The following is a 17,649-nucleotide window of genomic DNA, read 5'->3' as shown; positions in this document are numbered from 1 at the left end:
CATCTTTCTCTTAATGTACATAATCATATCATTGTAAATAGCAATGTCCCTAGGACGGAACATGGTGAGGGGGGAGGAAGGGTGGATGAATGTGCTTTGTGAGGAAAGGGTAGTGATTAGGAGGGCAGTGTTATTCAGAAACAATACATCACTTGAAAACATATGAGGCTAAAACATCAAGTCTGACAATTACAATCTTAGCAAAATCGTTAGGTGGCCATGTTCACAACAGTAACATGAATGAAAAATCTGTTGTCTTGTACTGGCTCTTTGCGTAAGTGTCGTCGTTTCGACCCCTAGGGAAGTGTAGGCATTTTGATTCCTTACAACGGGGTCTTCATCAGGACGGGGTGGAGGGGGGTGGGGGAGAGCGCGATCTAGGGAAGATTGAAACAATGAGTTTAGCAAAAGGCATTGCGACATAGTGGGGTTAGACGAAATGTATCGTGGATATGATTCTCATCATTACCGGAGCTACCCCTCACGTTTCCGGTTCGCTACATTCGAACTGTCCGACTTTGAGAACTTCCAAATAGGTGAGTCTCTACATGGATCCCGATCCCATGTTCCAATTTGCATTAACTTCACTTCAGAATCCCTGATTTTCCTTTTCGATCCTTTTTCAGCTCAAACGATACAGATTCAATTTCCGACACAGCGGACGTAATCATACTTTCTCCCCTTGTCATACTATTGCCATTAGATCTTAGGTGTTACCTGTCCCATTCCACACGCATGATCTAAATCACTACTGCCCCCTTTGATCTGTTTTCCCATTAACTCTTCAACCGCACTGCAATGTTTTTCCATGATTAAACACGCACTCTGTGCTTTATCACCTAACGAGTTTTTGAGCGTAACGCACACCCTACTTCACTAATCCTACGATCTGTTGTTTTAATGAACGCGATGGTTGTCCGCGCTTAACACACAATGCTTTGCCATTGTTTATACCGGAATCACAACTCATCTAACCCACAATCTCTTTAGTCTTTCAACACTGTCCATTTGACGTACACCAGTACGCACCAAGGTGTTGATGTTTGTTATATTAACTTCGCTTTATGGACGCTCCTGATTAATTTACAATTACGACGTCCTATTCCCACCAATTTTCTGAATGATTGTGAGCCCCTCTAAATATATTCTTCCCATTTAGATCTTTGCAAACTTTGTTTTAGGTGCTGTGTTTCTCTCTCCGCCATAGGAGCCTACGGGCCCACTGTAGCCACTAGCCACTGTGCAGAGGCCTTTCCGGTAATAATGAGAATCATATCCACGATACATTTCGTCTAACCCCACTATGTCGCAATGCCTTTAGCTAAACTCATTGTTTTCAATCTTCCCTAGATCGCGCTGTCCCCCACCCCCCTGCACCCCGTCCTGATGAAGACCCTGTTGTAAGAAATCAAAATGCCTACACTTCCTTAGGGGTCGAAACGTCGACACTTATGCAAAGAGCCAGTACAAGACAACAGATTTTTCATTCATGTTACTGTTGTGAACATGGCCACCTAACGCTTTTGCTAAGATTGTAATTGTCAGGCTTGATGTTTTAGCCTCATATGTTTTCAAGTGATGTATTGTTTCTGAATAACACTGCCCTCCTAATCACTACCCTATCCTCACGAAGCACATTCATCCACCCTTCCTCCCCCCTCACCATGTTCCGTCCTAGGGACATTGCTATTTACAATGATATGATTATGTACATTAAGAGAAAGATGCAGAGTGTGAATTAAAACACTTAGCATTATCAATGTTTTGATTGTATTTTTTCAGATTTTCATGAATGATTTCTACTTTCTGGGACCATTGTCCTTACGTACTGTCTTACACCCAGGTGCCAGAGACTTTTTTGGGTTAACCATTCCTAGGTAACTACCAGCACAGACACTGGGCTGTCCTCCTTCTGCTGACTGAAACTCGCAGTGGAGGAGGCCCAACAATAGGCATCCTGTCACAGGGAGGTGTCACCACCTTCCAGACACGATTTAGTGTATTGGGGCTGGGTGGGTGCACTATTAGAGTGCTTTGAAATCCTGCACTGGGGGAGCAGTAGGCTCCTCTGTGCATATGCCAGCTCAAACCGGTTCAGGGGCTACCTGCCCCTGCTCTGGCACGAAACTGGACAAAGGGAAGTGTGTGTAACCACCCACTCCCCTGACCCTCACAGAGGAGTGGTCATAGAGCTAGTCCCTCCCTTTCTTTTAGTATAAGTTAGGGAACCCTTGCCATTACAAATCAGATATCCCTGGACGACGCTCTACAAGCAGAATCCTGGCCCTTCGACGTTCCACTACCTTTGGAAGACGGAAGAATCTCCCTTGGAGTCAAGGCGTGACTCCCCTGCTTGGCAGGCACCAAAAACTTGAATCAACGGTCGCAAACTTTCCCGCTCCCGCCGGATTCCCAAGTCCCTGCAGCCCCGGAAGTGGATTTCCTGACTTCTCGACAGCCATGTGTGAGTCCCCAGCAGAGCTGAGGCGAGTGGACCCCACGAGTGACGAGGAACAGCAATACCCGGGTACCGTGCACTATTGTCAAGTGCAAATCAGAGGCCTACCTCGTCCCGATTGACCGTGGGCTCCTGTGAAGCGAATCCTCACAAGGCGTCTTCGCGATCCCTTGCCGGCTGGCTTGTGGGTCCCCTGATGACTTTCTCATCGTACCAAAGGGCTCCCCTGGTTGCTCCAGCCCTGCCCTGACTTACCCTCGCTGGGTGAGTCCCTCAGACCTTGCTGGTCTGCACCGCTGACTTTCTTCAATTTCCACGAGACTTGCTGTTGCCAAGGCTTGTTGGCTCCAATCCGGTTGCCGACACCTCAGTAAGCTGCAGACTTCGTGGGACACTCCGAATCCAGCTCCTGGTCGTCATTGACGCCTCCTGGACCTCGTGGCTGAAGAGTCAAAACACCTTTGATCACCTGAAATCACCCGACTTCCGTGGGCATCCATCTTCCTGGCCCCGGGTCACTGGCAAGTGACTGTGAACACTGTCCCTTCTGCTTTCAGGTCTTCTTCATCTTGAATCCAGCCTTGGATTCCACCGGACACTTCTCCAGTCTTCGCAAGCAGCAAAACATCTTCGACTTCCATAGAAAACAACGACGCGACCCGACACCAAGAGACACCTATGCACCCGACTTCCCTGGGTGAGGTAACTCGTGCACTCCGGTGCTCCTGTGGGTGTTGGCCCTCAAACTACTTACCTTGTAAGTGGCTTGCTTGTAGACTCTCTAGAAGTACCCTTAAACTTTAAAAATCCAACTGCGACTTTCTCCATTAAAATCAATAGGGAACCCGCGGCTGTGTTCTCACACTGCACGCGTCTACCGTGGGTCTTTTACTTACCTGCCTTGGGTGGATTAGTGAAGCCCCAGCGATTCTACAGGCCATAGGCCTTGTCCCCTTGCAAGTCGACTTTCCTAAACCTCTTTTTTAGTATATGGTCTGGTACGCCCCTAGGGCCCCAGCCATATTTGTGCTTAACTTATTGTGAAACGTTGATATTTGCATATGTTCCTGACTTCTAATCTCATGAAGAGATTTAGTAGTGTGTGTCTAGAAATAAATACATATATATTTGATATATATACCTGTGTGATGTCCTTTCATTTGGTAATTCAAGAGATTATAAGGTAAAACCAGCTGCTTTACATTCCTCTGAGACTTAGCCTGAAGGCTGCTCTCCACAGCTACCACTAGGATAGCTTTCTTTAAAAGGTTGTCTTAAACCTATCTACCATAAGAGTCGAATTGGACTGGTGCAAGGTGGCCACTATAACTAGTGACCCGCATATGCCAGGCCAACTTCTCACATTGGTGGGCTGCATGTGGGATTCCAGCTTGCCATTGTTTTACCAGAAAATCTCTATTTGAATTACTAACTGAAAACCACGAAAGGTACTCAAGGTACATATAAAGTCAAGCTTAGTATCAATAAGTTCTACTGAACTTAGAGCTGTTTGTGAAGGGATAGCACACCCTTGCTACAGCTTGATCTAGGATCAGTAGGCCACAAACTAGTGTAGGTAGTACAACACTGCACAGCACTACAATGTCTTCAAGGGATGGAGCCAGTGAGTCCACCCAGCCTCAGTATAAGGACATGACATTCTTTGACATGAAGGCCATGTGTGTTGCAAGACACCTGAAGTTAGGACAGAGTCCCTCCACACTAGGGTTGATAGATCTTCTGACAGCAGATGATCTGAGGTTGCCTCTAGGAGCTAACCGATCTGAATCAGGGAGTGGATCAATTACAGTGTCTGGGTCAGATGATGAAAATCAAGATGACCAGGACTCTGTGATTGAAGGGCCAGACCCACATGGGTCTGAAAAGGACAGAGGAAATCTCCCTAAGAGAACTGACAGAGTGGAGGAGAGGCCTAGGTCCCTTTCTAGGGACTCTGACCACTCATACCACTCTGGCAGAGAATCTGTCCATCAGAGGAGCTCATACTTTAATAGAAGAGACATCCACTGAAAGAATGAACAAACGGCTGCAGTATGAGGAAGCAAGGTTTGAACTTAAGGCCAAGCAGTTGGCATTAGATAAAGAAGCCTTTGAGCTCCAGAGAGCTTCTAGAAAAGAGGGGTTAGAACCCCCTTGGTTGCAGCAACAGTGTCCCTAGAGTCAGATTATATTCCAGACCATAGGAACCTGTCCAAGGTTGTTCCTCCCTATCAGAGTGGGGATGATATCCACAAATGGATAACTGCTATGGAGAGAGCCTGTAGAGTATAACAGGTCCCCCAGAAACAGTGGGCAGCAATCTTGTGGCTCTCCTTTTCAGATAAAGGTAGAGGCCAGCTCCTCACTGTTAGAGAAGAGGATGCTGATGACTATGATGTCCTGAAGAGTGCACTGATAGATGGGGTTGGCTTAACCACTGAGCAGTACAGGTTGAAGATCAGAGACACCCAGAAAGCCCAGAATCAGGACTGGACAGACTTTGTAGATTGTGCAACCAAGGCTCTGGTGGGTTGGCTGGTTGGTAGTAGAGTAACTGATTTTAAGGTATTGTATAATCTTAAGATGAGAGAACAGATCCTTAACAATTGCCAAAACCAGTTGTTGCATCAGTACCTGGTGGATTCTGATCTGACCTTTCCCCAAGAATTGGGAAAGAAGGCAGACAAGTGGGTCAGAACCAGGGTGAGGCAGAAAACCCAGAACCAAGGGAGTGACACTAAGGAGCGGGATCCTAAAGGCTCTGAGAAAGGTGGGGATAAGGCAAAGACCAGAAGTCTTCACAAGGGCCCCCCAAAAATCTGCATCTGGTGGGGATTCACGGTCTACAAAGGGAAAAGGCCAAAAGAAGCCCTGGTGCAAATTCTGTAAACAGAAAGGGCACTGGACTTCTGACTGTAACAAGTCCAAAGACCAAACCACCACCACTCCTGCCCCTAAGGCAACTGTTCCCCCCTAGTGCAGCTACTGGTGGAGGTGGTAATCAGAATTAGGGTGTAGTAGGGTTAACCCTGGGTTTTGAAATGGATTCTGGCCTAGTCAGAGTACCCACTCGGGCATTGCTGGTTTGTGATGGAGACATTTATATGTCCTTCCTAGTGAGCCCCAGTAATCCGGGCAAATACAAACAGCAGCCTGTAATAAATGGCAAACTGGCTTTGGCATTCAGGGACACGGGTGCTAGTGTCACCATGGTGGCAGAGGATCTCGTGGACCCTGGACCCAGGTTACCAATGCAAGCAATGTCAGGACCAACCGTAGTCTGGCAGTTGTGAATTTCTCCTGTCGAATGTCTATTGGGCAATGATCTAGAGGCTTCAGCCTGGTCTGAAGTAGAGTTATGGACTCATGCAGAGATGTTGGGCATACCTGCAGAGGTATTTGCTGTGACCAGGTCACAAGCCAAAATGCATCAAACTGAACCAGTTCTGGATCCTGAAAGTATGGACCAGATGCTACCCAAGAGGAGGATCAGTAGGATTAAGGCAGTGCCTTCCCCTCTGTCTCAGATCTCAGATTCCCCTCCTGAGGGAGGAGAAGCAGATCCTGAAGAAGGAACTGCCCCAGAGGGACTTGAGCCTTATCAGGTTGAGTTCTTGGGGGCAGGGGGGACCTTCCAGGGAAGATCTGAGTAAGGAGCAACAGTGCTGCCCCTCAGTGCTGCCCCTCTCTTGAACCCCATAGTTCAGACTGACCACAAGCCCCTCATATGGCTTAAACAGATGAAAGGTGAAAATCCTAAACTGCTAAGGTGGTCCATTTCCCTACAGGGGATGGACTATACAGTGGAACATAGACCTGGGACCCAACATGCCATGCAGATGGACTCTCAAGGTATTTCCACTTAGAACACGAAGACTCAACTGGTCAAGGTTGGTTTAGTATTCCCTGCGTTTGGGGGGGGGGGGTAGGTTGTGTAGGAGAGTAGGATCTGCACTTATGTTGCCCCCACTTTTTTTCTGACGTTAACACTGGTTTCTGGCTATAGTCTGGCTGGGTCCCTGCTAATCAGTGATTGGATTCGGTGGTACCTTATGAGCCCCTAGTATATGGTAGCTTAGTTACCAAGGGCATAGGTACTTCACAGGCCTACCTGCTTGTAGTCATACCTTCATCAAAGCACACCTCCGTCTAATAACACCTACTGGCACCCGTGCGGACCGTCTAATAGGTGTTATTAGACGGAGGTGTGCTTTGATGAAGGTATGACAGCAGGCCCCTCTACCCCGGCAGACCATGAGGCATAGTATTGCCAAAGCATAAATACTACGAGTCAAAGACTAAACCGTATGTATTCTGAATCTGATGCTCACACATTAGGCGTGCATCCTCACTTTATTATAGGTTTTCACAAGGAGCGGCACGCATGGGGCTGGGCCCTGTGTGGTCCTGAAGAAGAGGTTTAGGGGATACCTCGAAACATGTCGACCGAATATTAGGGACTGTATACACATAATAGTTATATCTTTTCCCTACTATTTAGCTCCCTTTTTATCCATACTAACTAGGAGCGAGAATAAAATATTCGCTCACTAGCTAGGTATTTTTAACATCCCTTTCACCACTCCACAAACCGTGCACTACACATTTCTTCACAAAAAAGTGCTCCTACTTAGTTCCGCAAGTCGCAGCACGCCCCAAGCAGCAGCTGTTTAGTGTGGACCCAATGATGAAGCTTGTCACCTAGGGGCAACCCTGGGTGAGTGAGGGTACTCAAGAAAATAATTTTCTTTTCTTTGGACGGGGTCTTGATTTTTCGTGCATTCAGCGGAATCCCCATTCCTTTGGTTAGGTTTTTTAGATCTGACATTTACAGATTTTTTGAACTACATGTACATTGGAGGGTGAACGTAACGAGTACCTTCATCTCCCCCCCCCCCTTTTTTTTATTGGAGGGCTTACATACTCCAGGCCAAGAACGGAGTTTGCAGTTCTGAGGTAATAGACACTGCCTACTATGAAAAAGGGACACTCAACTCGATTGAGCAATTATACTGCATATTTTGAGAAGTATTCTTCAAGTGAACGAGAAGCTTGTCAGTCAAACACCTAATTCAAACGGTTTCCCATCAGAGGAGTAAAACAATTAGGGTAGATTGGATTGGGTATTTTGCAATACATGGTCTTAAAAAGATATCAATGTAGTATTTGAGTCGCCAGAATCCATTAGTAATGTACAAAATAAATTCGAATTGAACAATATGCAGTTTTAAAACTTTGTTAAATTAAATTTCTAAATTAAGTCCTTCGCCGCCACTAGACCTACTCAAATTGCTCTTTAAGCTTAGAGCACTAGGCCATATGGTCCCAAAAGCGTGTAAACTTCCTCTACCCAGCTCCTCATTTCTTAATTTTTAACTCTGTGCATCGGGATGTGTGGGTGCTAATTGTTCTTCAGATTTATTGTACATGGGTTCATTAGAGCTTGCATAGACCTGCTACTTACTGTGGGTTTTAAATTCACATTATGTTATTGAAAAGCAACCAATAACATTTCAATACGTACCTGGCTGCATGGCGTTGCTTTACATGTAGCGCAGACAAAATATCGCGGAAACATTCAGATATCTTCAACAGATGCCCCATTTGGAGCGGATTTGCCATTTATTTACAAAAAATCTAAACCTCTTAAATGTCTGATTATTTTTTATTTCATTTCAATAGATTTCCTGTTTATTATGAAGATTGATAATTGCTCCTTTTTGTAATCTGACTGAGACCTGACATTGTTTTATCGTTGCGGTACAAAAGGGGGGTGGTGATGGACGGAGCATCAGAACCAATCAAACACTCACACCCAGTCAACAGATCTGGGTTTGATCCATCACCGTTCTTTAGCCCACTCTGCCACCCCAGTTTAGACATGGCCCTATGCAAATCAGTCTGACCCTGTGCCTCATGGGAACAGTCTAGCCCGAACTGCCAAGCCATGCCTTCCCTGGACCGGAAACAAGCTTCCTAGGACCGGTTTCTGGCATTTCAGCCGTCTTCAGCCAGGCTTGCTTGAATCCAGTGGCAAAGTGAGCAAGGGACTCATGTCTGAGCATACCCTGCCAACTTATGGCGAACAAAGCGGTATCGTTCTCATGGCACATTATCCTATGTTATGTACTAACAAAAAAGTACTTCATGCTGAGTGATACTTATTAATTTTTGTGGTCTTTTTTTTTCTTTTTCTTTTTTTTCTTTTTGTTTTATTAGAATTAAGGCACAGATTCATCAATACAATATCACATTCAAGTGCAGTTTCCGTATATCATAGCGCCACTTTATACATAGCACACAATAATTAGAAGAGTTGGAGGTTTTACTGTTAGTGTCCACTCATTACTATATCTATTGCGAGAAAGTTGGGATACCCCATAGGTGCCATGCGATATTTATAAATGACAAACAGCCAAAAATTCAGCAGTTCCCTATTTCGAGTTTTCCTCATCTCCATATCCTCGGATGGCGAGGTACAGATTTCCCCTCTGTACGCGTTCCACTTAGCCCATTTGCTATCCCATTTTTTGGGGCAGCCCGTTGTTTGTAGACCTCCTTTTCTGCATTCATGCAACGATCCATTTACGCCACCCACCCCACCGTTAGAGGCCGTGTGATGGATCCCCAGTGCATTGCGATAGCTCGCTTCACCAGTAAGTATCCCAGTGCTACCCATTGTTTCTCTAGCTCTGTCAGGTCGGTGGCCTCCCAGATATTCAGGATCCCCATTTGTGGTGACAGCTGGAGGGGTTTACTCAGTGTGTCTCTCATTTTAGTGGTAGCACCGTCCCATAGGGGGCGTATGACAGGACAGTCCCATAGGATGTGATAAAAGGTACTTTCTTGGCCACATCCTCGAAGGCATAGCGCATTTTTTTGGTATCCTATTTTGGCCAAGAGTACTCCGGAGAGATGGGATCTGTGAAGTATTTTCAATTGTATGAGGCGAAAGCGATGGTTTATTGCAGTTTCCCTTGGAGACATTAATGCAGTTTACCACTCTTCATCGTCTAGGGGCCTTAAGTCGGATTGCCAGCATTCTCGGAGAGCTTGGAAAGAGTCAGGCAAATTATTACAGAGTTTGTGATAAGTACAGGAAACAGACCCCTTCAAGTGCGGTTCCGAGAGCAGGCGGTCCTCCAGGGGGAAGGATTCCGGCAAGGAAGACAGGTCTGGAACGCAAGTGAGAAGGGTGTGTCTGATCTGTAGGTATCGGAAGATCTCACCTGGCGCCAAGTCATATTTAGTCTGTAGTTCTTTAAATGTGAGGAGCTTTCCCTTCCCGATGAGGTCTCCTATGTTAGCCATGCCGATGGTGTCCCATTTATCAAACCCTGCAGGATTACAAAGTGATGCCAGCCATTGAGAAGACCACAGCGGTGTAGCTTTTGTGAATTTATTCGCCCATCCCAGGCGCCTAGTAGCTTTATGCCATATGGCAACCGTTTGCGCCATGGGTCCCAGATGGCGATCTCTTTGAACCGTGCTATATAGAGCACCCAAATAGCCCTCCCGCCCCGTTTGGTATTGTTCTAAGTGGAATGCCGGGTTTGACGGCAATCCATGAATCCAGTGGTTAACCGCCACCAGTTGCGAGGCCCAATAGTAGAGATGTAAGTCCGGTAGGTCAATCCCTCCGTCGTACCACCTATTTGTTAACTTCCGGAGGGCATACAAGACTCTTTTCCGTCTCGTAGGAGTTCTCCTTCAATAGTGGTAAAATACGTGTCAGTGAGGGGAAATGGGCAGTTTTGAAGTGTATATATAAGAATCTGGGAAGTGCTAACATTTTAAATAAGGCTGCCCTCCCTAAAAAGGGAGAGTGGCAATGACCTCCAATGTTTAACATCCTCTTGCAAGTGTTAAAGGGGGCCTTGTAGAGTATAATCATGTAACTTTTGGGGATCTGGTGTAATATAAATGCCCAGGTACTTAAAACCTTCAGTGGCCAATTCTATGGTATAGTCGCGAGGTAATCGGAGCAGGGGGGCCTTGTAGGACATTTATTATTGATTTGGACCAGTTGATGGTCTATCCTGAGTATTTGTCAAAATCGGTAATTACATTAAATAAAATGTTTATCGAGGTTTGTGAAGATGTTAAATAGATCAAGATATCGTCAGCGTATAACGATATTTTGTCCTCTCTATCGTCACTCCATCGCAATCCCCTTATTGAGACATCCCGCCTTATCCAGTGCGCCAGGGGTTCCAGGGTTAATGCAAAGAGAAGGGGGGACGGGGCATCTGTAAGGCAAATACATGTGATGTGTGATTGTTAATACAGACTTGGCCTAGTAGGTCGGTGTAGAGCAATGCCACCCATTGTCGGAATCGTGGACCGAAACCGAATCTTGTCAATACTTCAAACAAGTAAGGCCATTCTATTGAATCGAACGCCATTGCGGCGTCTAGAGATAGTATGACCGCGTCTTCTTGTAGGTATGGCTGTCTACCCAGGACGTTATGGAAGCGTCTAATATTCAAGGCTGTGTTACGGCCCGGTACAAACCCTGATTGGTCTTCATGGACCAGGGATGGAAGACCCGCGATTAGTCGAGATGCAAGAAGTTTGGCGAATACCTTAGCTTCCAAACTGATTAGGGAGATGGGCCTATGTGAGCTAGAGCTAGAGGCTGGTTTACCGGGTTTTCGTATGACCACTATCGAAGCTAGCCTTTGGTCTAAGGGAAGGACTCCTTCTAGACTTTCGTCATACATGTTTTTAAGGTGAGGAGCCACCTTAGGAGCCATCCTCTTGAGGAACTCAATCGGAACTCCGTTTGGTCCCAATGCCTTTCCAGAGTTGACAGCGAAGATGGCTTTGCAGATCTTCTGCAGTTAGGTCTGCATCTAGGGCATCCCTGTCTTCCTCTGAGAGAGTGGGGAGGTTTATTTCTGCCAGTAGGTCATGGGAATCAGTAGGGGAAGTGGCGGTCCTGGAGGTATAGACCGCCTCCAAGTGGTCCGCAAATACTTCTGCTACTTCGCAGGGGTCTACTACTCGCCGTCTGTCATCAAGCAAGATTTCGGGGACCCATCGTGCCTCCTGATCTCGCCTTTCTAAACATGCTAACATTTTTCCTGCTCTTTTCCCGAGTTCAGAGTCGATGGCGTGTATGAAGGATTTTCGCATGGGTGTTTTCCGCGCGCGCTAGAGCCTTATACTCAAGTTGTGGAGTTTATGAGCTGTGGTCTCAGTTGGAGCAGTACTGTGCTCCTTTTCTAATAGGAGCAGGTCCTTTTCCAATTGGGTCAATTGTTCATTTTGTTTACGGATGTATCCAATCTTTAGTGCCAGAGCTCGCCCCTTTATTACTGCCTTGTAGGCCTCCCAGATGGTATTTGCTGAAACAACGGATACAACGTTTTCAATGAAATAGTGTTCTGTCTGCTCGACAAGTTCCTTTTTGATGTCCGGGATAGTAAGAATCCAAGGATTAATGATTATGGGGCCTCGAGTGGTCTGTTGGTGAAAGGTGACGTTGACTTTGAGGGGAGAGTGGTAAGAAATGCCTCTCGGGAGCCCCTGGGGGTGCTGGAAATGGCCTATGTCTGCGAGGGAAGTGAAGAAGTAATCAATCCGGGACTGACTTCTATGTGCATTAGAATAATGTGTAAAGTGTGCCTTCCCAGGACTTAATACTCGCCAAATATCTATCATACCCATAGCCTGGGAGAAGTCTGCCAGGTGTGTGCTACGCCAGGGGGATGATTTTGGGGGTTGTCTGTCGATTGAGCCATCAATTATCATATTAAAGTCACCCCCATTATAAGGGTACCCGGTGGGAGATCTATCCGTATCTTACCCAAGTCCTGCAAAGCACCTTTTCCCAGAGCCGGAGGAAGGTAGGCAGATAGTATATTCAATGAATTACCCTTCCATTGCGCCTTCAGAACCGCAAATCTACCTTGTGGATCTGCCCATGTACGTGTAGGTGTGATTGCTAAGTTTTTCCGAATGACCATACCCGTTCCCCGGGATCCAGATGTAAACCCTGCGTGTACCACAAGTTTATATCCCCATCGGTGGAGAGCTTTACAGCTAGTGGGTTTCTTGTACAAGCACTACGTCCGGTGATTGCCGCTTAAGGTACTGTAAGACTTCTCCCCTCTTTATCTGGTTTCCATGTCATTATTGATAACCCCATAACCGTGAAGTCCGCCATATCTTGTTGATGAAAAAGAGCGAACAGGAGGAGATGATGTGGCACTGCGGGGGGCCTGTATGACCTGTCTCCATAGGAGAGATGGGACACTACAACTGTGCTGGGGGACCCATTATTGGTCCATCTTTTCGGATATAGCAAGTAAATTACCTTTCAAGGGTGGCAAAAATACGTTCAATGGTACGTTCTGTACAAGAAAACAAATAACGATGAAAACCCCAACTAACCCCCCGCCCCCCTCCGAGCCCCCCCCCCCCTGCCAATGGAATTCAAACTTTCCACCCCCAACAAGGCAGAGTGCCTGTCGCCCACCCCTCCATGCGTGAGGTGCCTGGCTAACCATACCCACCCCTCGCCTTGTCAACTTAATACGTTCATATTATATTTAAAGGCATGCAGTTCTAGTCCCTTCCTTATGTTGGCTGCTAGCAAGTTAGAAAACTGTGAAGCATACGTCTAAAATGAAAAGTCCCACTCCGGTGAGTATGTTCATAGGTGTTCAGATTGGCGTTTTCCCTATGCTGCGGGTTCCTTGAGCTTTCAAGAGAGCATAGGTGATCAAAGTAAGCCAGCAAGAGTTGTGGAGTTGCATAACCCAAGTCAATGTGCTCCATCCCAGTCTCCCTCCGGGGGCCGCTCTCTGGGCGCAGAGGGAGCATGCTGGCCATTGTTGGTGGTTCTGTTGTTGCGGCCAGCTGACTGCCTTCCTATTTGTCGCCATCCATCTAGCCATTCCAAAGCTTCCTCCGGGGAGAGAAAAAAACAAGTCTTACCTTCAGATTTCACCCGAAGTTTAGCCGGGAACAGCATGGAGTATTTGATGTCTTTGTCCCGAAGTGCTTTCTTTACCGCCGTGAAACTGCACCTCTGCGCTTGGACTTTAACGGTAAAGTCCGGGAAAAAGATTGTTTCTGTTGTCAATTTTTAGGGGAGGTCCAGTTCATGCAGTTTGCAGGATGACGTCCCGGTCACGGAAATTGAAGACTCTCGCAATGATAGGGCGTGGGGGAGCTCCCGGCTTTGGACGCCCTCCGGGAACCCTGTGGGCCCTCTCGATGCAAAAGTAGCTGGAGAGCCGCTTAGGTTGAAGTTTATTAAGCACTAGGTCTTCTACAAAGAGGTCTGCAGCTGGCCCCTCCATTCGCTCCGGGACACCAAGGATTTGGATGTTGTTACGTCTTGCCCTCCCTTCATAGTCATCGAGAAGCTCTTCCATCCATTTTTGTTGGTCTTGTAGTTGAGTGCAGACGTTGTGGATTCTACCTCTTTGACTCTAGAGTCCCATTTTCTTGAGGTCCGGCCTTAGGAGGGTTACTTCGATATTTACGGAGTCTATTCGTGTCTCTAAGGATGTCCGCACTCCCGCTATTGCCTCCATGACATTCTCAAGAGTAGGAGATTTCGCTGATGGGCGGGGCTGTGCAGTTTTGGGATCATCTTCAGGTAGCGCAGCGCGTCCTCCCCATGCCTAGTCCAGGCAAATTTGGACAGTTGCTTTCGTGTTTGAGTCCTTTGGTGCTTGCCATGGTATTTACGTAGGGGACGGTGGAGATGCGATCCTGTATAGAGGCCCACCTGTAGTGGCCGCCGCCTACCCGGAGGAAGGAACTGTCCTCCAATGGCCTGTCGGTGTTCCAGGTGGGTCAATTAGGTATGCAGAAGGGCAAATCATTTCCAAAGTGCAGCTATGACGCTGTTTGGCCTGGTTGAGCGCCTATTGTCACTCAGGGATGGCTGGTGCAACAGCAAAATGGCGTCACATTAGAAGTTCTCGTTTGATGGGAACCCTGCGGCCGTCTCTTCTTGGGCCGTCCGGGAGTCAAGGTAGTCCTTGGTCTCAATCTTATCTTTTACTGACGTGGCCCTCAGAGGGAGTCACCAGTGTACCAATAGGCAGCAGTGGCTGGGCCGCTAGGTAAATCACCCCGGCACGGTTGTGGGTGTAGATCGGTGGAGTGAGCTCAAATTTCACCCTGGGGATCGCAGCACAGGTCCGCTTGGTTAGCTGTGATTGTAGGATATTCAGTGCTCTTGGAATGTCTGTTGCATATCGCTACTACGTTCGTACCCAGAGAGTCAATGCGACACGTGCAGCTGTTTGTATCGCCCCGGAGTATATGGGTTGAGTGGTGCTGCCGTGTCTTCAGCTGACAGGCCTCTCAGCCGGGGCCTCGAGTGAACAGGGTACGCTTAATACGTGCTGCACCCTGAACGCATGTCTGAGGCATTGCGGATGCTTAATCTCCCTTCCGGGTCACCCCACTGTCCCCTTCTCACCTCGTTTATCCCGGTGCTCGTCAAGGACTGTCCAGCCAGGAGTTTCAGCGTCGCCGCCAGCAGGCCCAAACGCCAGGGCCTGGATTTTGGTGCTCTTCAGCCGGCCTTCCGCATGCCGCATATGCTCTTCTCCTCCATTGACAGCCGCGGCGCTTGTCGGCTAGTCCCGCACCGCGCCGCCTGCCAGCAGTTCCGCAGGGGGGGAGGGAGTGTCCAGCCGCTTCCAGCGACGCCTGTCTCTGGGATGCGGAGGTGGGTCGCGGGACACAGTTGGAGTTAGTACGGCTTCAGTCCGGTCGCCATCTTGGCTCCCAGAGGTCGTCGCAGGATGGCTGCCTTTTTTTCCGCTCAAGATCCAGGCAGGACCCTCCCCAGGCGATGTCCGTGCGCAGGATAGGGGCGCACCGGGATTCCTGATGAAATCGGGGAAGCTATGAGCAATTGATCAGAGAAATGTCCGGATATGCAGGCGAGGGCTGCAGAGCCGCTTAGAGAGCGACCATTACTGTCGGCCGCTAGTAACGCCCCCCTATTATTTTTATTTGTGTTTTTAAAAGCCAATTAAATATTTAAACATTTAAAGGCCTTGTTATTCCGGTGAGGGGTGAGCCTTTTGAGATGTTGCAACGTGCATTCAGGCAGAAGGGGGCTGTTTTAAGGGATGGCGAGTGGATTTTCATTTTCCCCAGACAGCAAGTTGACCAATCACGGTCACCGGTATCTTCAGCGAGTCCAAAAAGTATTGATTGCTCCTACATTTGAAGCATTATTGTCGCATCCTGCGAGACTCTGGGCCACTATAGAGGACAAGATGCGCACATTTTCTCAGGTTCAGCTGCAGAATTGTTTTCATCAGGTGGGTTACTAACTTTGTGCTGACAGTGGATGGCAGAGCAGATAGAGGTCTATAGAGGGGACAGTGTCAGGGTCCTGAACATGTTCATTACCTTATGGCGGACCATAGTTTTGCCATGAGGACATTATGAAATTGATTTCTGGGGGATAGATGTTGCAGTTTATTTTGTTGCCTCCTTGTGATTTCTTCTTCTCCTCTACCCCCCTTGCACTTTCCCTTTTGTCTAGAGGAAGAGCTGAGATGATAGTTTGGAGAGTATCTTCTGAGATGGATAATTGTATTGCATCAAATACGAGGGCTCCATGGTTCACTTTGAATGCTCATATCCTAGATGTTGGTGTTTTTATGTTTTATGTGGTTGTGATGGCATTGCCTTTGACAGTATATTAGGGTGCACTATGTTTTCCCCAATGAGAAAGTGAAATATAAAAACTTTTCACTTATTCAAATTGACTTCCGTTTGAAAAGGTAAAGGTTTTTAGGTAAATGTTTCCATAAAAATCACATGATCTGTACACCATGATTACATGTTTTCCTTACAAAAGGAATGTTCATTATTAACAGTTAATGTACACTATAATGCAATAAAACCATCTTGAAGTGCTGGTGACATTTACTAACACCCCTTTGGCCAGGTGATCCACTGTCACCAGATCCCCTCCATTGCATTAGTTAGCCACAATAGGAAATTGCCAGTAAAGTGTCCTCTAGATAAAACACAAGGTGTGGTGAAGGGTATTGCAGTGGTTTGTGTATGGCTTTAATTTCTGTGTTCTTTTTTTTTTCTTTTCCTTGAATTTACGAAAGGGGTCACATTGCAGGCATCTATACTTACTACCAATTTCAGTGTCGCTTCATAAGATCCTTTTCAGCTGTTTTGCATGATTGTGGAGTTTCGCCTAGTGCAATTGCAGACTTCAGTAACTGACAACACTCTGAGTATGTGAGTCTTTCTGTGGAAAAATCGAACTCAATTACCTTTAATGGCTAAGCATATCTTTCATCCCAAAAAACTGTGTTCGAGTCTTGGCTTCAGCACTTGAGCAGTACTTGACTAAAATCATGTGATTTTAGCAAATTGCTATATCTCCTTGTTCTTCACATTGTAAATATATAAAATGTAATGTAAATATGAGTGATGTTAAAACAAATACTTGCACTGTCTCAATTGTTTGTTCCCACAACAGTTCTCCATCACATCCTTGCTCTTGCAATCTGGTTTCAACCAGATACTATCCCTGTATGTATACACACACACTTGTGTCCACACTAACACAACTGTCCTATGTGCTGTTCCTCTTAAAATTTTGCTAGAGTAATAAAAATGTTCTCTGCCAAGTGTACTGCTACTCCTTATAGAGTCACGCTATATCAAAAATTAACTACAGAGATAGACCAGACAGTTTGTCAGGTCATGCTAACCCCCACAGAACTCTCTTAAATCTGCTTATTATGTTTTATTCTTTTTCTCCAAGTTCTATAGTGCATCAGGAATGCCGACAAAGCACCTCTCCGACAGTGTTTGTGCCGTATGTGGGCAGCCAATCTTTGTAGATGTGAACGAAGAAGGCATCATTGAGAACACATACAGACTCTCTTGCAACCATGTGTATCCTTTGCGTGTGTAGATCTGGCATGGCCTACCTTGAGACATTCAGCACTTGGATGATATACAAGATCTCATGCTAGTTTTTATTGATGTGTGCGGCTTAGACTTAGGCTTTTTTGCGGAAGTTTAATTCCTGGCTTGTCTCATCAACAAACCTCTTAGATGTTGAGATCCTAACAAGTAATGAATTTCTAGAACGTATTTGAAGAACTACTCCAAATTCCTTAAGTCTTGATCAAAGCACCGAAGACGTGCCTTCTAAAAAAGTATTTCAAGCT

The 17,649-nt window shown here is 46.7% G+C and overlaps 1 protein-coding gene across 2 annotated transcripts in view; it reads left to right on the top strand.

Moving 5' to 3' along the window:
* The window catches only part of RNF121 (ring finger protein 121), a 326,737-nt gene that overhangs the window by 254,754 nt on the left and 54,334 nt on the right, over positions 1-17,649 (top strand). For both annotated transcript variants that reach the window (XM_085623428.1, XM_085623429.1), the window contains exon 7: positions 17,238-17,371. In XM_085623428.1, coding sequence (XP_085479554.1) covers positions 17,238-17,371 — 134 coding nt within the window. The remainder of the gene's footprint in view (positions 1-17,237; positions 17,372-17,649) is intronic.

Source organism: Triturus cristatus, chromosome 8 (assembly GCF_964204655.1).
Source record: "Triturus cristatus chromosome 8, aTriCri1.1, whole genome shotgun sequence".
In the NCBI taxonomy this organism is placed as follows: Eukaryota; Metazoa; Chordata; class Amphibia; order Caudata; family Salamandridae; genus Triturus; species Triturus cristatus.
The sequence above is the reverse complement of the archived record's forward strand: the minus strand, read 5'-3'. Positions and strand labels throughout refer to the sequence as shown.